This window comes from Xyrauchen texanus, chromosome 2 (assembly GCF_025860055.1).
Source record: "Xyrauchen texanus isolate HMW12.3.18 chromosome 2, RBS_HiC_50CHRs, whole genome shotgun sequence".
NCBI classification, from domain to species: Eukaryota; Metazoa; Chordata; class Actinopteri; order Cypriniformes; family Catostomidae; genus Xyrauchen; species Xyrauchen texanus.
In genome coordinates, this window is record NC_068277.1 from 9,354,315 (window position 1) to 9,376,781 (window position 22,467).

The following is a 22,467-nucleotide window of genomic DNA, read 5'->3' on the forward strand; positions in this document are numbered from 1 at the left end:
ACAAAATCAGCATTTCTTCAATACTCAAATCTTCATTAATGGAATATTAAATTCATGTTCAATACAAGTTAAGCTCAATCAACAGCATTTGTGGCATAATGTTTATTACTACAAAATGTTCTTTTCTTTAAAAAAAAGGTAATGGGGCCAATCTGTAAACCTTGAAATAATCACAAATTGAAATAATTTCAAACTTATTGACCTGTTTCAGTGATGTCCCTTTTTCCCCATATTTTGTGACCATGAGTGGGAGAAAAACAATGGTGGTGAATGGTAAAACCCGTAAAATGATATAAAAAAACCCTCAAAAAAGGCTTTTGATCCATGCCAAGTCCCAGGAAAGGTATAAAGGTCTGAGGTCATCACAAATATTGCCAAATTTGACTTTCACGGACATTTAAAGGGGCCATGAAGTGCTATTTTTTATAATTGTAGCACATCTGAAGCACATCAGCACCATAATCTATCAAACAGTCATGACATTTTAAATATTCATGAATGAAATGGTTTACTTATGTTTTTTTAAGTGTTTTTAACTTCCTTCTCCTTCAATAACAGTTCCTTTGCGAAGCTGGAATTGTATTATGACTGATTCACAAGCAGTCCACACTGACATGAGCTGACAAAAATGAACACATCATCATAGTCCAAAGAACGGTGAAATTATGCACATACATACTGAAGGCGAACTGAGGTGCACATTGCAAGATGTCCATCATCAAACACGTCCTATGTTTACATACCCCAACAATTAAAAATAGCGCTCAAAGGTCTAAAAATAGTCTTAAAGCAACACAGGCAGCCGCTGAATGAATGAGAATTGCTTCTTGCAAGTTGTAACTTGACACTGCGTCTTTTAAAAGTGGCACGAGATATTTGTATCAGACAGTATGTATCAAGTGGTCAAAGATGTCTGTGTAGTGCATGAATATATTCAAAAATAGTCCAGATAGGTCCCCTTTGGTGTTATGTTAGGAATAGTTATCCACGGATTGAAGATTCGGTTGGCAGGGCCAACGGTTCAATGATGCATGTTGTGGGATGTGTAAATACAAATGAGCAATGTATCATGACGTTACAAACAGACAGATTTACAAATGAGATGTTTCAGCGGGGGTGGTCGTGGTGGTGGTGGGGGGGGGTTATAGTACAGTTATTTATGTCTAAAAATCAAGGAAAATTTTATTCTCCATTTCATTCCCCATTTAAATATATTTTATCCACGATTTACCTCCGTATGGCGGCGAGTCTGTTGTGTGACCGGCGAGTGCACACACTTACCGGTACATCACAGTGAACATCTTTCATTCAGAAGTTATACATTTTTGTGTTGTTTTATGCTCTGATTTGGTCAAAATATTACAAAATGTCTGTGATGATCCTGTCTATATAAATGTAGGGTTTTAACATTTAACTCATGAATTATGACAACACTGGGTGTTATGAATAACACAGCACAGCAAAATGAAGGAATATGGAATTTTGGTCACAAACCTGGTGGGGCGGTCATACAGTGACTTCACATAAAACAGGACAATAGCCACAAGACATTAAGCGATATATGTGTAAACATGATTTTAGTGAGATGAAATGCTTACTAGCCTTTTCTGTGTAAAGTTATATCCAGTTTTACTTTGTTGCCATGACAACATAATGCCGTGAACCCTGTAGTCCCACAAAACAATGATTTAAACAACTTTACTGCTCAAATAATACACCATTTTTAACAGAAGAATTAATGTAAGTGATTTTATAAAAAAAAAAAACAAGCTTCACATTTCTCCCTTTGAACCTCCAAAAATTAGCCCTATTCGCTTCCATTGTAAGTGCCTCGCTGTAACCCTATTTTTGAAAGAAAATTTCCTAAAACTTTCTCAGACTTCAGAATTGTAGCCAGAAACGTAGTGTACACTGGGCTTTATCATCCGTTTCACCATTCTTAAAGGAGCAATATGTAACATTGACATCAAGCGTTTAAAATGGGAACTGCAGTCCAAATTAAAAATATTGGAGAGTCGTCTCTCCCGCCCCTCCTCCCCAGACTCGAAGCTCACGTGGGTTGCCAGAGTTGAGGACACGCAACAGGAACGAGCAAACTAACAAAGGCAAGCGGCAAGCCTTACACTGTAAGTTGATCAAGCTAATGAATACGTTTACAATGTTTTTATTGTTCGAAAATTATAAACCAGCTCATGTGGATCTTTTATAACTCTCTCAATGTTAGCTAGATGTATTGCTGGCTTCCATGAGTGCTGTGTTTACCCACTAACTTGTTTCAAATCTGGCAACCTGGGATGTCGAAAGACTATTGGAAAATGGGCAGGATCACACAGACCAAAACACAAATAGAAATTCCGGCCCAGAATGGAGATTTCAAAGTGGAATATACCTACTGTAGCATTGTTTTCAGAGAAGCCAGTATTTCAACTTAGCATGTTTCCTAAATCTCTGATAAAATATTATGATCATTGTATGCTTTAGTAGAGTAAATATATTACATATTGCACCTTTAATGGTGCACTCAGTAATTTTTTTCCATATTAAAAAAGTTTTACTCCTAAAGAAATTAATAGTCATTTTGAAATTTAGGTCAGTCATATCAGTAGTCTTATTAAAGCTGTTTTATTTTACATGGAGAGAGTCCCCTCATGGGCGGTGCCATGTTGGAATCACATGACCAGCCACATACCGCTTGCTTAATCTCAGTAACCGCCTTGATATGGGACACTTTCATCTTTGGATACAATAATCAAGGCTATAGTGAGTTTCTACAATGGCACCTTTAACTAAAAACTATTGATTTTGAATGATGTTGCATCCACGCCACTAGGTGTCACTGTAGGTCCAAGATGACACAAATGCAAAAGTTACTGAGTGCACCTTTAAATGATTTTGTTCCCATGCAAGCATGATTGCCTCTGAGTCCAGGCAGCTCTCCTGGTGGGCTGCTTCAGTTGATTAATTAGCTTTCTCTGCCGGTGTGAACTCTAATTTAGCAAACTGTTCAAGCACTCAAGCAAACTGTGATCACATTGTTTGAAAACCAGACTAAGTGCATGAGTGTTTAAAGATTTGATTCTACAGTAAGGTGGTCTGTGTTCTGCTGGTATGTGTCAGAAGTGACTGTTGGTCCGTTACATACGATGGCTTTAACCAGGAAGCCTCATCTGGCAGGTCATGCCGCCAATTCCTGTTCTGCAGACTTTTCCATAAGATAAGAGAGGCAACATTGGCAGGTCTCTGAGATTCTGCCGCTGACATTGACTTGTACAATGATTGGCTGGATTTGTAAAAGATGATGCACTCCAATGGAAAATTGTATTTGATTTCCATTGTTCTGGAGATTTAATGGAGCTCCAAGTTGTTTTTCGATTGAAAGAAAATACTGTCATAATTTACTCACCCTTGTGTTGTTCCAAACCCGTATTAATTTCTTTGTTCCATGGAACACAAAATAAGATACTAGGCAGAAAGACAGTCTCACTCAGCATTTGCTTTCATTGCATCCTTTTTCCATACAATGAAAGTGAATGGTGACTGAGGCTTTTTGTGTTCTATAGAAGAAAGAATGTTGTGCAATTTGGGTAAATGATGACAGAGTTTTCATTTTTGAGTGAACTATCCCTTTTGGTATCAACTTTATCTCATCTGTGTCTAGGAGACAGTTAAGATATTAATGAGATCTCTATGTGACTTTGGTTCCCTATGGGCAGCCATTGAGAAGAAAAAAAAACACCAAACTGACATCAGATGTCCACTGATGGACAGGAAACAGTTTTACACTGACTCAACAGGAAGCCTCACCTCTGGACTTATATAATGCACAGTTTTCAGGGTGGGGATGAGCAGAAACAATAAGCGTTATCATTGTGTTCATATCTGTCTGACTGATGAAGTGTGTCATTAGTCTGTGGGGACTGTAAATCAACTCCTGGGAGTGCTTGCATGGCTCTGTATCTGTTCTGAATAAAGAGGCTTTGTTCATTCTCTGTGGCTTTTAGCTAAGGTAAAGACAAACAGAGAGAGAGAGAGAGAGAGAGAGAGAGAGAGAGAGTGCACCTGGCCTATCAGTCTCTGCTGGTGGTAACTGGCCCATCCAGTGTAATCAAAAGGAGAAGAGACAGGCCTGTCCAGACAGTACCCTCAGCTACCTGCTTCTGCCAACCTCATACCTGAAGCACTGATGAATAACAGATCACCCCTCAGGCATTTAATACTCACTTGCTTTCACTGTCTGTCTTTACCCCCCACCACCCCCCCCTCCCCTTTCCTAAAAACACACACATACTGTACTCATGCTTCTGCTTCTTACAAACACACACACACACACACACACACACACACACATATATTGATGTTATTTTTAACCTTGTTTCTCATCTACACACGCACTTATTGATACTTTCAACAATGTTACCCACAAATAAGACACTTTCGCACGCACGCACACACACACACACCTTGATATTTTCAAACTGTTTCAACCCTGTTTTTCACACACACACACACACACACACACACACACACACACACACACACACACACACACACACACATATTGATATTATTTTTAACCTTGTTTCTCATCTACACACGCACTTATTAATACTTTCAACCCTGATTTTCACACACACACACACACACACACACACACAGGCACGCACGTGCACACGCACGCACATGTTGGTGCAGCTATCATTATGAGGACTCTGCATAGACATAATGATTTTTATACTGTAAGAAATGGAAGTGGAGCGTAGTTCTAGCGGGAAGACCAGCAGGTGTACATCATCAAATCATTAGCTGGGTAACTCCTAGCCAATTGCATGTAAGCCAATGCTTTATAAGTCCGCTCACAATCTATCACATTGTTGTTTTGGTGTGCTAACACTGCAACCTCCACCTCCCCACCACCACCAGTTGAGCCCTGTCCCGCAGGGGGGTAGGCTCCTCGCCCCTGCCTCCTATCTCCGGCAGGACATGACGGTTCTGGGTACAACTCCCTTGGACTGCCGGACGGGGCTTACACCAAAGAGAGAGACATCACCTCCCGTTTTACATCTATCAAATAAATGGCATCTCAAACTTCACTCAAGCCTGCGTGTCTTCCCGATAGAACTATAGATTCTTTCTCCTACCCCTAAACCTAACACTCACAAAAAACTTTCTGTATTTTTTATATTTTTAGAAGAACATATATTATATTTAATATAAACATATATTATATTATATTTAGAAATTATAATTTCTACAGACTAACCCAAACCCTACCCCCAAAAAGAAAACATGTTGCATTTTTAGAATTAAAAGAACATTATTTATTTAATAATTTTACCTTTAAGAAAGTCTGCAAGTTTATTCAGATTTACTGAAATTCCGGGGACAGTTTGGTACCCAAAAGTGTAGATAAGAAAAATACACTTGCGAGTAACAGGGTTAAAATGCGCACACACATAAAACCACAGAATGTTGAAATATCTGTCTTTTTTATTACTGTAAGTTAAAGCTGATGTCATCTGGGCTTTTGTTAGACTGTGAGCTGTAAACAGCCACCACAGACGCTGAGATCTACATAAAAGTGATAAGATCTAGAATCAAGAGAGGCTGACTCTCCTGGGTATGACAATATTGATCCCAGCAATGCAGTCTGGAGTCTCTTTCGTACACACATTTTGACAGGAAGTGCTTGCCGCCCTCACCCCTACTTTCATTTTATTTCTGGTTAATTAACTATCCTGAAGTTGTGTTTGACTTTGTGGGTAGGAAATGAAAGGATCAAAAAGAGAAAGGTCACATGGCGCCATCTGGACAGAAGCTTGAAGGTTTGCGTGATAGAAAGAGAAAGAATTCAAGCAGTTACTTAATTCTGTGACTCAAGAATAGATTTGTATGGAGATCATCTCTCCACATAAAAGCGGTCTCATCACTAATACAGAGGGAATGAAGTCATACCCTCAGCAGGCATTCCAAGACACGTCCCGGAACCTGACGTCTTGACTTCATGTGTTCTTAGAAACCTGATGTATGAATCATGCCTTAATACAACAGAGCTGTAATTATGGTTTAATGCTGAGGAAATCACACACACGCCTGCAGCTATTGGCACTTGTAATGATGTGATGTTTTAGTAAACATTTGTATTGGTGCTACGTTCTCTTTTCTTTGAGCTTTTTCTGTCCAGGATGCATGCTGAAAGTGTAGGAGTTGTGTGCGCACCGCAAAATCAAATAGGCCTTGAATTCCCTTGAATTAAAAAAACAAACACCCAAAAACAGTGTTAAAATATGTAAAAAGGAAAAGATATCTGAAAAACAAAAGTGTAACCCTTGTATGAGGTTAATGGAATCAAAATGGATGCAATTTATTGTAAGTTCCTGGTACAATATTTCAAAAAGGAAGTTTGCCTTTGTAATCTTTCATCAAAATGTTATAGCTTGATTCACCTCTAAAATGACTTTCCTTTTCAACTGATGTCACTTACATAGGCTGTGTGGAAAATAATGTTAACCAATTGTTAAATAGCTATTTATGTTTTGTTTAAGCTACTTTTTTTGGTACTGCAGCCTTTCTAAAATCATGTAAATAGTTAGCAATAATAGCTAGGTCAGGTCAATATCAGGTCTTGCTCCGCTTTTCACAATTGAATTATTTTCGATAGATAAATGTGCCATCCTACTTTTTTTCATTTTGTTTCATACGGAAATGCATCACACTGCATAAGTGAAATAGGGTTGCGAATGCTGTATCGTGCTGACTTTGTAACCCTGAAAATAGTGAGTTTTGTTCAATTCTTGCACTTCAATTTCTAATGGTAACTTTCACAGTGCTTGATAATTGGAGGGGGGCCATGTGGTTTGCGGACCGCGATCGAGTTGGCTTTTCTCGGAGCCAAAGTGGTGGTGATAGAGAAGAGAGATACATTCTCAAGGAACAACGTCTTGCATCTGTGGCCCTACACGATTCATGACCTCAGGGGTTTGGGAGCCAAGAAGTTCTACGGCAAGTTCTGCGCTGGAGCGATAGACCATATCAGTGAGTTTTCAAGCAACCTCTCTAGAGATCTGTTTTTTAATCATGTTTTAAGCAATGTCCTTTTTAAGAGGAGTCATTTTTAAGTTATTTTCTTTCATCTGATAGTCCTAACTTTATCAGCGTATGCAATATACTGCATATGAAAAGATGTTTTAGTGAATAATGACTTAAATTTCAATCTCTTCCTGACACAAAGCTATCTTATGTATTTAAAGACTTGGAATATGTAGCACACATGCCATACAGCACTTTTTTTTGTCCATTTTGGAGCTTGACAGGTCCAATCCCCATACTCTTTAATTTTGTGGAAAAGCAATGATGACAGAATTACAATTTTGTGGAGAACTATCCAAATAGTGGAGCTCTAATTAAAACGTCACGCCAATTTCTGCATCGTTTTACTGGTTGGTGTTTTTGTTGGTGACGCAGTGTTAGTGTGACTCTGAAGGCTGATGGTTTTTGTTCTGGCTGGCTTTGGCAGGCATTCAGCAGCTCCAGCTCATGCTCCTGAAAATCGCTCTAGTTCTCGGTGTGGAGTTTCATGTTAATGTGGAGTTTGTTAAGCTGGTGGAACCCCCAGAGGACCAAGAGAACGAGGGTAAGGCTGGTGGACCCTGGTCCAGACCACAGCACACTCACTACAGATTAAATCAGTCATACAGTACCTGTGAAAGGTTGGACACACCTACTCATTCCGTAATTGTTACTTTTTTTTTTTTTTTTTACAATAATAGTAAATCATCAAAGCCATAAAATTTCTCTAATGAAAATATGAGAAATATGTGACCAACTCAAAACTTTATTTTAGTTATATTTTGGCTTCCTCAAAGTAGTCACCCTTGTCTAGATTACAGCTCCTCACACTCAGGGCAACAACTTTATTAGATGCTTTTTAAACAGTATTGAAGGAGTTCCCATGTGTGAGTATTGTTGCTGTTTCTATGTATAAATATAGACATTTACACATATGCACAGCTTATATTTCCCTTCCCGAATACAAGTGTAATTTTATGAATACACAGCATGCATGGTGTTCACTAGTTACCCACAGACTTTTTCTGACTGTATCTCATTTCATGAGATTTGTAGATCACAGAAATGTAGAAACAATTATTTGATCATCATAATAAGAATGATCCAGGTACATTGCAATGAAGCTTGTTTCCATATGCGGCCTCTCTCCACTTGGCTGATTGGACCCCTTCGCTCTGGACCACGAACTATCCATTTTTCCTCAGTCAACAGCACTGACAGCAGGCTGATAAAAACAAACAAGCTTTCTAAATAAAGAGCGTGTTGCTGGGACTTCACCAAGCTCTTGAGGTGATATGCAAGTGTACTGATTAAAGTTCAATTGGATCATGTAAAATCATCAAGACAGCCCTGGTTTATTTTGCCTTAAATGGATTAATTGTGTTCGCAATGTTTAACTTTGATGGTTAGCTTTTTTGACAGTAGTTGTATGACTTGCTGTGACAATATATTTTCGGAATGCAGTGTGCTAAGCAAGATTACATAATGCATTCATGAGCAACATTTTAAGTCTTGTTGATACACCTTGCTGTTCAGATTAGGTTATTTGCCATTTAACAGATAATTTTTGTTTAAAGCAACCTATAGTTCAACAAGTACAATGACAGTCTGCCAGATGTAAACTTAGGTGGAGAATATTTTTATATTGATATTTATTGTCCTCTTGCACCACCCAGCTCCTGTCCTCCCCAGAGGAAGAATGTATTGCTCTTTAATAGCTTGGCAGACTTAATGATGTTCTCTGTAATGTTTAATGTAAGTATGAACTTTACCTCAGATGTTTTGCCTAAAATTCCTTTGGAGACATAAAAATAGAAACATATGAGACAATTGTTGGCCTCCAGTAAAAGTGTAGAGCTATAAAATAAATGGGGATAGCATAGCTCAGATAATTTGCTTTTGGTTGAACTTGGTGAAAAATGTTTGTGTTCATATTTGGTTTTTGGACCTTAGTATCTTGATGAATCAGATCACGGTTTGAAACAGTGTTGAGATCTCTTTTGAAACTCTAGAGGAAATGTGAAATTACCAGCCGAATTCCCAATGCGCTTCTAAGTCCTCGTGGTCACGTAGTGACTCCGGGTGTCGGAGGACAAATCCAAGCTGCCTCCGCGTCTGAGACAATAAACCTGCGCATCTTATCACGCAGCTTGTCAAGTGCGTTGCCACGGAGACATAGCACATGTGGAGGCTTCACGCCATCCACCACGGTATTGATGCTCAACTCACCACCCTACCAAGAACGAACGACATTATAGGAGGTTACCCCATGTGAATCTACTGGGCCAATTTGGTTGCTTAGGAGACCTGGCTGGAGTAACTCAGCATGCCCTGGATTACATTTACATTTATGCATTTGGCAGACGCTTTTATCCAAAGCGACTTACAGAGCACTTATTACAGGGACAATCCCCCCGGAGCAACCTGGAGTTAAGTGCCTTGCTCAAGGACACAATGGTGGTGGCTGTGGGGATTGAACCAGTGACCTTCTGATTACCAGTTTACCAGTTATGTGCTTTAGACCACTACACCACCACCACTCCACATTATATTATTATAGCGAACTCCAGGTGTGGTAGCCAGTGTCTTTACCACTGAGCTTCACAGGCCTCCAGAATGACACAGGTCATTCTGGAGGCGCAAGATCAAACATTTGTGAAATGTCAAGCACACACATTGCAGTGAAAATTGAATACAAAGATTAAAAGAAATGAGAGTAAGTCATGAGCCTACAAATAGGTGATAGCCCCATAAATCTTTCAGGAAGTTTAGATACACTCGAGGCTGATTTTGTCTATACGTATTTTAATGTAGATTACATCATTATTTAGGTAAATTACACGTGAAAAATTTTAGAAATGCAGTGGAATAAATAGCAAGAGTAGTGTCTCGATTTTCCAGAATAGAATAGCAGAAAAAGCATGTTTTAATGTCTCCATATCACATGTGGAGAAATATTCTTAATAGTACACTCTATGGATCATTTATCCTTTTTATGGAATAAAGGTTTAACCAGATAATCACCTTAATCAGAGGTCTCAGCTAGATAGTGAATACAGCCTCAAAAATCATTGGCTGCAAACTCTCCCCAATCTGTGAGATCTACGAGGCCCGTATTCGTTGCAAAGGCCTTAGAATCCTACAAGATGACACTCACCCTGCCAACTCTCTTTTCTCCATACTTCCATCAGGAAGAAGGTTAAGAGCTATTAAGACAAAAACCTCCCGCTTCCTCAATAGTACATATTGTAGAGCTATAAAATCTCGACTTACAGTGCACTTATTACAGGGACAATCCCCCCAGAGCAACCTGGAGTTAAGTGCCTTGCTCAAGCACACAATGGTGGTGGCTGTTGGGATCGAACCAGCAACCTTCTGCTTAACAGTTTAGTGCTTTAGCCCACTACGCCACCACCACTCCATTTCCATTTATGCATTTGGCAGATGCTTTTATCCAAAGCGACTTACAGTGCACTTATTACAGGGACAATCCCCCCGGAGCAACCTGGAGTTAAGTGCCTTCCTCAAGGACACAATGGTGGTGGCTGTGGGGATCGAACCAGCAACCTTCTGATTAACAGTTGTGTGCTTTAGCCCACTACGCCACCACCACTATTTGAGCATGTTGTTTGGGATGGGACAATCTGTTTACAGACCAATGGAAGATGGTGGGAGTGAAACCTCGGAAAACCTCTTTGAAATGATGAGATTAGTAGTGTAGTGTAAAGGTGACGTTTCACACGTCACCTTTAAGCAAAACGCACGATTGGTCTCCATTTAATCTGACTGGTGTCTAGGAGAACCCTTTACTCTAATGTAATTCAATAATTTGTGATTTTTAAGGCTGTTTACCTGCACTAAATATGCGTGTTTGTTTGTACAGGGCCGGGATGGAGGGTGGAGATCCGGCCTGCGGATCATCCTGTGGCTGACTTTGACTTTGATGTGGTGGTGGGAGCTGATGGTAGACGAAACTCTTTAGAAGGTATGAATGTCCTTACATGACTCATGATCATGCTTTCGCAGACATTATGCTCGGTCACCATTTCAGCTCAGATGAAATAAAGTTTTCATTCTGTATGCCATACTAAACTACATATATAATGTGTACTAAAATTAACACATGTAATCCGCTGCATTTAGACAGTAACTGAGAAGCTATAATAATCCTGTCTCTATGACTACAAGCAAACTGCTCCAGCGGTAACTAAAATTAGACAACCTAAAATATGATAGTGTAGCATAAATGGAAAAATTTCACCGAAGTCTAAAATTTGTTTGCATTCTAATACTTTCTGTAATAGAAAAGACTAAAAGAAAATGTGAGAAGTGCTTGCCCGTGCAACATTTGCCACCACGATGCTAGGGTGTTGTGGATGGTGTGTTTTGGTATGTGGTTGCTAGGGTGTTCAATACTTAAAAACACTGTCATGTTGTTCCAAGCCTGAATTACTTAGGACCACAACAACACAAAACACAAACACAAAAAAGATGTCAGAGACTACAGACCTCAGTTGCCATTCATTCTCGTTACATTTTTTCCATACAATGAAAGTGTCACTCTGCTTAACACAATTCAGATTTGTTATGAGATGAGGGTGCATAAAAAAACTAAAGAAATGTAATTTGTTAACACTTATTATTACTTGCTACTTTTATTCTTAGCTTCCTTGCCTTAGCAAGCACCACTAATACAACTTCCCAGATAAACCAAAACCACTCTCTGTTACTCTCTTCCTATCTGTAAAACAACCTCAGCAACTACAAAATTTGGCTGGCACTCTTGGACGAAGTCCCTAGAATGGATTGTTTCATCCAAGAAAGTTATTAAGCCATAAAATCGAGTTCTGCTGTGTAAAGCGATACGGCATGATGTCATCAGCCGCCCACCGTTTACATATGAGATCAGTGGATCAGCATGTGCTCTTGAGGACCACTCAGGGTTTGTGAACTCTTTTCAGCTGATGATGTGTGTCTGTTGGACTCTGTTTTCCAGTTTCGTCATCTTTTCACTGATCCCTAATCAAACGCTTTTCCCAAAAAAGGCCATTTGTGGGCCCCTCCAAACTATGGGATCTTAGCTCACTGCCCAATTATGAGTAACCTTAGGAAAAAAAAGGAACTGCTTTTCTAGCTTTTTTTGGACATTAAGTGAAGTAGTTTGGGGCGTCTGGGGAAAGTTAAATTTATCCCAACGTGGACTTGGAGAGAGTAATGCGGATGACAAAGGGGAGAGCTGATGTCCTATCGAGTTAGCAGTATTGCAGTAATGGAACATTCTGGCTTGTAAACAGATCTGTTCTTATAAGCACTCTGTAGAGCCTCATACATAATTTTTTAAGGTAGAGAGACTCCTCCCCATCCCATTCTGCGAGGTAATAAAGGCGCAGTCCTTTAAACAAAGTGTACCAATCAAAGTCAACCTGCTGAACAGCTGTTGAAATGAACATTTGTACCCTATTTGTTACACCATGTCCAAATCAGGGGGGTAATGTTCGCTGTCCTTTTCTGCATATAGCGGCGCAGTTTTTGGTCCATTCTGCATAACGTGGCGGCTCATTTTAGCTAATCGCGGCCCATTCGGCACGTTTCGCGGGCGACCCACCGGCTCGCTCGATTCTCCCGATGGCCATTCCGCCCCTGATTGCCCCAAAGTGTGTCGACCTACTGGGAAAATGCCCAGTAAACCAGATTATCAGTCCAGCCCTGACATGCATCAAGGACATTTTTGTAATTTTTTCTGAAATTCATGAAAATTCCCACCACAGTGTCATTTCCAGCACATCTCAAATTCTGTATTATGTTAAATAGAATTCTGTGGTGGAAATGAATGTAATGGAAATTACATTTTTAACGTTATTGAAATAAAATGTCAGAGTTTTTTGGCTAATTTCATAGCTAACATTTTATGCATCCTAAATACACACTATAATATTTCAAAATTACTGCTTGATTGGAAATTACGCCTAATAGAAATACTCTGCTGACAAGTGATATTTACCTTCATTTTAATTTGTTTTCTAATATGTCCTATATTTCATTTTGAGCATGCTCTTCTTCACTGACAATTTTGTGGATTAAATAACATGTACACTGACTTAAAAAAAAAAAACTTTATTAGGAGTGAAATTGTTTGGTGTGGTGGAAATGCCTCCACATGTGAAATCATTTTCACATAAGAAATATTGAAATCGTTTTTTATTGCATTATTTGTTTAGATTAACATAGTTTCAAAAAATAATTATGTGTATTTTCATAATGGATTTGCATAGTTTAATATTGGATCAATTTCAATGTGACCTTCATATAACAAAAAGTCATAATATGTTTGTTTTTAATAAAAATCAACCCCTGGGGGATATGTAATTGCCCAACAAAGCTAAAGAAACACCCAGCTATGTTAAAGTAATTCTACCTTCTTAATTGAGCCTCAAAGATTGAGCCTCTTTGAGCATAAAATAATGGTTCAAAGTAGCAGATTTTTTATGCCAAAATGTATCTTATTTGTCCATTACTGTCTTTCTTTCACTCATTAATGTAAGGCAAGCATCACCATTGCTTGGGTTAGTGGTTTTAAAGGTTTATTTTTCTGTACTGTTTGTACTACAGACATGAATGATACCTCAGATCGTACGGCTTGTTGAGGAGAGAAATGCTTTTGCTTTCCTAAGCAATCAGACTGAGGACTTTTTTTTTAACTCCCTTAGATTTACATTTACATTTATGCATTTGGCTTACAGTGCAATTATTACAGGGACAATCCCCCCGGAGCAACCTGGTGTTAAGTGCCTTGCTCAAGGTCACAATGGTGGTGGCCGTGGGGTTAGAACCTGTGACCTTCTGATTAACAGCCCTGTGCTTTAGCCACTACGCCACCACCACTCACATTGATTTGCCCACCCTCGTGCCATCCCAGATGTGCATGACTTTGTCTTCTGAAGAACACAAACAAAGATTTTTTAAAGAATATCTCAGTTTGGTGGTCCATATAATGCAAGTGAATGGTGTCCAGACCTAAAAGTAGTCAAGTGGTTTAATATATCTTTTGAAGTGATGCAATTGCTTTGTGTAAGAAATGGATCAATATTTACAGTAAATCTTTTTTTACTACAAATCTCTACTTTCACTTTCTCTTTCAGAATGTGGAAGTGAAAGTGGAGATTTATAGTAAAAAAAAGGTCTTAAATATTTATCTATTTCTTACCTACACTTATCATATTTCTTCTAAAGACAATAATTAACCACTGGAGTCTTATGGATTACTTTTATGCTGCCCTTGATGTGATTTGTGGACCTTGAAAGGTCTGGTCACCATTCACTTGCATTGTAAGGACCCCAGAGCTGAAATATTCTTCTAAAAATCTTTGTTTGTTTTCTGCAGAACAAAGAAAGTCATACACATCTGGGATGGCATGAGTGGGAGGAAATGAGCCTCGAGTAAATGTATTATTTTCCTCACTCTTTTGCTGTCAAAGGGTTCGGGAGGAAGGAATTTCGTGGCAAACTGGCCATTGCCATAACGGCAAACTTCATCAACAGAAACACCACAGCTGAGGCAAAGGTTGAGGAGATAAGTGGAGTCGCCTTCATCTTCAATCAGAAATTCTTTCAGGATCTCAAACAGAAGACTGGTATGAAATTACCCATAAATACCTCTCAACCTAACTTTTGTTAAAAGAAATACATTGCACTTTCACATCTTCATGGCATTCCACCCACAATTTTTTATAAGTGTTTTAGTGTTATCTGCCATTATAATCGGTCATACTTCTGTTATCTTCCTCTTGCTGTGATTTGTCACACATATATTTATCCTCCAGGGGATTACCAGCTTCCTTTCTTCAAACACATATGTTAGCTTCGTATACCTGTCGTGACTCGTACCCCTTTGAAACTGAATTCCTTTAAAATCCTCACTTAAACTCACACTGACCTCATGAGAATCACATTTTTCATTTTACAGAATGTATGGCTATGTTCAAATAGCAGCAGAATATGGTTCTCATTCCTGTTTGAGAGTGATAAATACGGTTCTATCAGGAAGACTTGCAGACTTGAGTGAGATTTAAGATGACATTTATTTGATGAATATAATACAGAAAAGTAATCTCTCTCTTTGGCGTAAGCCCTGTCTGGCAGTCCGAAGATGTTGTACTCGGAACCGTCATATCCTGCCGGAGATAGGAGGCAGGGGCGAGGAGCCTACCCCCGTGCAGGACGGGACTCAACGGGTGGAGGTGGGGTGGTGGAGGTTGCCGTGTTAGCACACTGAAACAGCAATGTGATAGATTGTGAGCGGACTTATAAAGCAATGGCTTACATGTGATTGGCTAGGAATAACCCAGCCAATGGTGCGATGATGTACAGCTGCTAGTCTTCCCGCTAGAACTTTGCTGCGTTTACATTTACATCCACAAACAGTTTGGTGTTATGGAATTTGCCATCTTTACTTTAGTCACTATCAGTATGGTTACACTATGGTTATTTATGGCTATTGTGAGAATAGAAAAGGGGCTTGACTTTGGTTATTTGTTCATACAAGGACAGTATTTGAGCCGCTCCCGTAAGGTGTTGTATGAAGATGACAATTTGAGAGTCACGCTTGTTAAAGGAATATTGCAGGTTCAATACAAGTTAAGCTCAGTCGACTGCATTTGTGGCATGATGTTGATTACAACAACAAAAAAAATTTGACTCGTCCCTCATTTTCTTTAAAAAAAGCAAAAATCTGGGTTAAAATACTCACTATTTCAAAAGTATAGCCACAAGACGTAAACAAAATGTGTGTCAAATGTGATTATGGTGTGATAAAATCGCTTACTAACCTTTTCTATGTAAAGTTATTGCCAATGTTACAATTCGTTGCCATGATGATGTAATGTCAACAAACCCTAAAACATCAGTCAAAATTACGAGTTAAACAACTTTACAGCTCAAATAACAGAGGAATTAATGTAAGTGCTTTTATAAACTTATAAGCTTCACATTTCTGCCTTTAAACCCTCCATAAATTGGCCCCATTCACTTCAAGTGTCTCACTGTAACCTCAATGTTTTTTTGTGGTAATCTGTATTATGCCATGAATGGTGTCAATTGAGCTTAACTTGTATTGAACCCGGAATATTCCTTTAATAGTGAAAGTTGTCAATCACTAATTCTGTGTGTGAATGTAGCCTATGTTAAATATGGACTAAGTCATTTTTTCCTCCTTAAAAGTTTTACTCCTAAAGAAACGAATAATCAATTTAAAACATATTTATAAAATCATGAGCACTCACATGAGACTCCAATCATATCAGTAACTTTATAAAAGTGGTTTAAATCTACATGGAGAGGTTCCCCTAATAGGGGCAGCCATGAATTGATCACATGACCAGCCGAATCCAATCATTTAATCGCAGTAACCGTCCTGTTATTGGACACTTTCACTCATGGTTTAAATGAATCATGGCTGACTGTAAATAGTTCATTTCTACAATGGCATCGGTAACAGAAAACTATTCAATTTAAATTATGCTTCATCCAGGCCACTAGGGGTCAGTGTACAAAGTGCACCTTTAAAGACATAAATATATGATGTGTACGAATCAATCTCTTGACACTCTGACACAGATTCTAGTAAGAATATGTTTTGTCTCTTTCACAGGCATTGATCTAGAGAACATTGTATACTACAGAGACAACACACACTACTTTGTCATGACAGCTAAGAAGCAGAGCCTGCTGGACAAAGGTGTCATCGTTCATGTGAGTTTGTTGGTGTTGAGTGAACTCTTTGCTTCAGGTTTCTGTAAGATGAAGTGACTATGGCCAGATGTACAAAAACACAACAACTAAAGCTCATAAGTAAGCTCATGAGCACATCTCCTGCTCTCTCATAAACACACACACTCACACACACAAACATGGAAACAAAAACGCTCTCAAGTACTAGACCTCAGTAATTAGACCTCATCATTGACGCACACTATTGCTGGCACAATATGTTCTGATCTGATTCATAGAGTGAGTCAAGACTTTGTTCACTTAAATCCCTTTTCAGATGGTGGCCAGCTTTACAAAATAATGTCTCCAAATCTTTCATCAAGCCAATGCTTTTTACATTGTTTTTGACCCTTCTGACTTTCTTAAAGATACACTCAGTAGTTTCTTCCTCATTAAAAAGGTTTATCTCCTAAAGACATGAATTGTACTTGTGCAATATGTGTAGGAAATCATGAGCACTCACATTAAAATGAAGACTCCAGTCATATCAGTAACCTTATAAAAGCTGTTTTATCCTACATGGAGAGGGTCCGCACATGGGGGCTGCCATGATATGATCACATGACCAGCCGAATACTACTCGCTTAATCTCAGTAACCGTCCTGTTATTTGACACTTTCACTCATTGATTAAAGTAATCATGGCTGACTGTGAATACTACATTTCTACAATGACATCTGAAACTGAAAACTACTGATTTTAAATGATGCTGCATCCAAGCCACTAGGTGTCAGTGTAAGGCCAATATGACACAAAGACAAAAGTTACTGAGTGCACCTTTTAATACATGGTTAATACAAAATATTTTCAATGACGAAAAGAGGCCATTCAGGCTATTGTTTAATGTTAAGCAATAGCCAAATAGCTACAGTATTCAGGCATTGTTTCAGGTTACTTTTGTAGGTAATGGAGCCTTTCTAAAATCTTTCCAATACTTAATGCATTAAATAGTAATTTATGAAAATGGGTTATAGAAATATTACAGCAGAATGCTAGCACAGCCCTTTGGACGGCCCTGAGTACTGTACCACTCTACATTTCTTACAACTACGGAAGTAAAATGGGTTGCGTATGCTTTTTCATGTTGACTTGAAGGCAACAAAAGTTAGCTATAAAACATAATAAGCTATCACATCTCAAATCACAGTCAGTAGACTTTATTTTCTGTGTGCTAACAGAGTTTATTGTGTGTGCACTAGGATTATATCGACACTGAAGCACTGCTGAACAATGAAAATGTGAACCAAGAGGCTTTGTTGGCATATGCTCAAGAAGCTGCTGACTACGCCACCCACTACCAGCTGCCGACACTGGACTATGCCATGAACCACTGCGCTCAGCCTGATGTGGCCATGTTCGATTTCACGAGCATGCACGCGTCAGAGAATGCCGCTCTGGTCAGAGAGAGGTTTGGGCATAATTTACTGGTGGCACTAGTGGGAGACAGCCTTCTAGAGGTGAGGAGATTACGCCACTGTGTAATTATACTGAAATAATCATCATTCATGTACTTATTTATAATTATGATTATTATTTATGATAGTTATGATTTGTGATTGTGGTTTTCTCTGCAGCCGTTCTGGCCTATGGGAACAGGCTGTGCCCGTGGCTTTTTGGCTGCTTTTGACACAGCTTGGATGGTGAAACGTTGGGCACAGGGTGGAAGTCCACTCGAGGTATTAGCGGAGAGGTCAGTGAAGGTCAAGACACACATAAACAGATTATAAATGCACACCCCATATCATTTCCTATCTTCTGTGGAACACAAAAGGGGATGTTAAGTAGAATTTTGAAGCTGCTCTTTTCCATACAATGAAAGTTAATGGGGATGTGCGATGTCAAACTCGCGGAAAATGACAAAAAAGCACCAATAAAGAAAAATATTTCTTAAAGTAAAGTAAAAGTGTTCCATATGACTTGTGTCCAATTTACACATACACAAATGGGATTTGAGGGCTAAGGCAGTGGGCAACATTTTCAATGAATAACAACTTAAATTTGGGTTTGTTCTGTACACACAGCTGTCGTTGACAGACTGAAAGTCTGTGGATATTGTAATTGAGTCATGTTGAGTACTTTTTTAGTGCTGTTTTGTCACTTTTGGAGCTTAACAACACTCGCCCCATTTACTTTAATTGTTTGGAAAAGAGCACCTGGCACATACTGATAAAACACTCCTTTTATTTTCCAAGGAAGAAAAAAAAGAATATGGTTTTGGAACAAGACTCAAAGAGAGTATGTAAATGATAACAGAATTAAACTTTTTGGGTGAACTATCCCTTTAATCAACGCTGATTTGTTGATTACAATGATAATTGATTAATTTGTTCTCGGCAGAGAGAGCCTGTACCGATTGCTACCTCAGACAACACCTGAAAACATTGCCAGAAACTTTGATTTGTACACCATAGATCCAGGAACACGCTATCCAAACCTCAACTCTAACTGTGTGAGGCCACACCAGGTGAGATGACATCACTATTAGTGCACAATAAGGTATTATTAAAGCAATAAGCCATGAGAGGTCGAGTGTGACAATCATTTACCATGCTTAAAGGGTGTTGTTTGTCACAATGTGAAGAGGATTGCCTAAAACCTGCCTAACCCTGGCAACGGTTTGTTTATTTTGACAATAAATCACAGTAAATGTCCGCTATGTAATATTTATTTTTAGCTTTACCATAAGTTGTTTATGGTTGCTTAGCAACTTGTCACATTAATATAGAATTCAATTGTGGTCACAGGTGTGTGTGTATCTGCAATTCTTTACAATTCTTTATAATGGCAAATCTCATCCAAATAGATTTTAACTATACATTTATTCTATTGCTCCAAACAAATTTAACCCTTAAATGCTAGGTAATTTTCCCAATGACTCTTAGGGTGCTTTCACACTAGCACTTTTCGCTGCTAATATGAACGCAGTCGTACCAAATCACGGAAGTGAACCTCTTGTGATGGCGTATAATTAGAATCTTTGCTGGCTCGCGATTGTAATTATTATATAATGCATTTCTCATACCTGCTTGTGTCCAAATACACCGCTGTGGCAGGGCGGAGGGCGGGGCCGGGTCGTGATTCCACACACCCGTCCCCTAATCAGGCTAATCAAGCCTCAGAGAGGGAAAAAGTCAGACTGGAGACTGCAGTGGGACAGAGAGAGAGATTTACGGACAGCTGTCCGACACCTGTGTGTTTGTGTGTTTGTCTTTTCAGTTAAGTTTATAATTAAAATATGATTAATATTTTCAAGCCGGTTCTCGCCTCCTCCTTTCCCATTGATCCCTTTACACTGGTGCCGAAACACGGAAAGGAGGAGGCACAATATAATATTTATGAACTTAACAAAAAGACAAACACATACTTATATGTCAAAATATAGAGGAAAATTGTATTCCTCGTGGCATGACCCCATTTAGAAACTGTGCCTATGGATTTACTCTCATTCACATGGTCTCATATTCTTGCTTGTTTTTCTCCTGTGCAGGTCCGTAACAACTATATATGTGGAGAGATGAAGTCGTGCTCTCTGGAACGAGCCGCCACGATACGCCGCCCTGTTAACTTGGCCAGGCGAGGTTAGGAAATCCTCTTAAACAATCTGGCCCATACGGTGTCTATAATTGTCTTCTGCTCTTTCACTGTTGAGTGGACCATCCAGTTCCACAAGATGGCTAAGAAAGAGTTGCCACCACGCTGAGATTTGCACATGATAATAGCAGACCATGAGAAAAGGCGAGCATCTCTGAGTGTTTCGGGGTGTTTACAGCATTCCTTTCTCCAGCAGATAACAGCCAGCTCCTGTTTTAGGAACGTTCTGACAATAGCCGAGCAAGTGCGCTCCTCCCAACATGTGGCAGGTTCAGGGTGAGACAGAATTTATCTCTGCTGAGGGAGTTTGAACCAGTCTGAGATGTGTTACTACCAGCAGAGCCAAAGTGAAAAGTGTACTAGCCTAAATAGCTCACTTACAGTAATTTATCTAGAGTAAGGAATGCTTCAGATATACTCCTGCTTAAAGGGATAGTTTAACCAAAACAGAAAAATATGTCATCATTTACTCCCTTGACTTTTTTTCTTTTGTGGTAAAAAAGGCGATGTTAGACTGAACGGAAAAATTGCTTTTTTCCATACAAACAAAAGTGCGCAGTGACCAGGGTCAAGCTACAAAAAAGACAAAATATCTCCATAAACGTAGTCCATACAACTTGTGCACTGTTAAGTCTTCTAAAGCTATATGATTTGACAATTTAAGTCGATATACTTTATGTAGAACATCTAGTTTTATGTAGAGCAAAATAAATGGCGTAAGTTGTATGGGCAATTTTTACAGTGCTTTGAAAATCATAGGGGTTTGGAACGACGTGGAGATGAGTAAATAATAACATAATTGCCATTTTTGGTCTCTTAAATTTTAAATCAAATAGACACATAATGTCAGGTAAAAATGGGCTGGTTGTGCACTTTTCTGGAGAACTTCCTCTTTTGCTGGCTATATTTGCCTCTTAAGAGGAAATGGAGTAAATACAGTAGAAATACCATTTCTTAAGGCATAACTTGATCACAATAAATCTTTTCAGCTCTTGCTATCCTATTATGATTGTTGACACATGGCTTTAGAGTGTCTATAAACAGTTGTAAGCTGTCAGGGAAACATTAATAAATTGTGTGTTGCGTAAGAGGAGGGTTATGTTGCTCTAAGAGTGATGAGGCAAGATCAGACACTTGACAAAGAGTCACCTTGACTCTTATTCCAGATCAGCCCTTTGTATATTTAGCCTTATGGGTTTAGTGTTGTCGGTATAGATAAACTTATATTATGATATTGTGAGTGTTTCATAGAAGAGAAAAATGACATCTTATCTCTGTTGTTTGAGCAAATAAATATATTTGCATCTATTTTGCATTTGAGAAAAATACTCTAATAATCTAAAATGTGTCTCTACAGTTATAGATGTCTCAAACTGTATTCAGTCTGTATTTAAAAGCCAAAGATTTCAATATAAACTCACATTTTATTTTATAAAATTCTTCCAAAGCTCTGTATTCTTACTATACAGTGTGTTAATGATTAACAAATACTGTGTGGGTGCGTGCATGTGTGTGTGTGTGTGTGTGTGTGTGAGCGTATTTATCACTTGTGGGACCAATGTCCCATAGGATAGTAAACCAAATTTTGACCTTGTGGGACATTTGTCGTCCCCATGAGGAAAACAGCTTATAAATCATACTAAATTATGTTTTTGAAATGTAAAATGCAGAATGTTTTCTGTGAGGTTAGGTTTAGGGTAGGGTTAGGTTTAGGATAGAATATAAAGTTTGTACAGTATAAAACCATTATGTCTATGGAAAGTCCCATAAACATGGAAACACAACATGTGTGTGTGTGTGTGTGTGTGTGTGTGTGTGTGTGTGTGTGTGTGTGTGTGTGTGTTGAATAGAGTCTGAGATCAGGCCCAGTCGGTTACTGACGTGGTGTCAAAATCAGACGGAGGGCTACAGGGATGTGAATGTGACCGACCTCACTTCCTGTTGGAGCAGTGGCCTGGCTCTCTGCGCTCTCATTCATCACTTCAAACCTCAATTCATGTGAGACAACATTTCAAATCATCTCTGGTTTCTGCAAATTGTAAAAAT

At 38.9% G+C, this 22,467-nt stretch overlaps 1 protein-coding gene across 13 annotated transcripts in view; it reads left to right on the forward strand.

Annotated features, from left to right (window-relative positions):
- mical2a (microtubule associated monooxygenase, calponin and LIM domain containing 2a) overlaps positions 1-22,467 on the forward strand; it is an 89,924-nt gene that overhangs the window by 42,391 nt on the left and 25,066 nt on the right. For all 13 annotated transcript variants that reach the window (XR_007971922.1, XR_007971927.1, XM_052141502.1 and 10 more), the window contains exons 3-12: positions 6,825-7,032; positions 7,514-7,630; positions 10,949-11,050; positions 14,541-14,696; positions 16,712-16,812; positions 18,030-18,287; positions 18,405-18,520; positions 19,168-19,294; positions 20,318-20,408; positions 22,272-22,419. Coding sequence is in view for 11 of the 13 variants with exons in the window: in XM_052141502.1 (XP_051997462.1) it covers positions 6,825-7,032; positions 7,514-7,630; positions 10,949-11,050; positions 14,541-14,696; positions 16,712-16,812; positions 18,030-18,287; positions 18,405-18,520; positions 19,168-19,294; positions 20,318-20,408; positions 22,272-22,419 (1,424 nt within the window). In the remaining 2 variants the exon portion in view is untranslated. The remainder of the gene's footprint in view (positions 1-6,824; positions 7,033-7,513; positions 7,631-10,948; positions 11,051-14,540; positions 14,697-16,711; positions 16,813-18,029; positions 18,288-18,404; positions 18,521-19,167; positions 19,295-20,317; positions 20,409-22,271; positions 22,420-22,467) is intronic.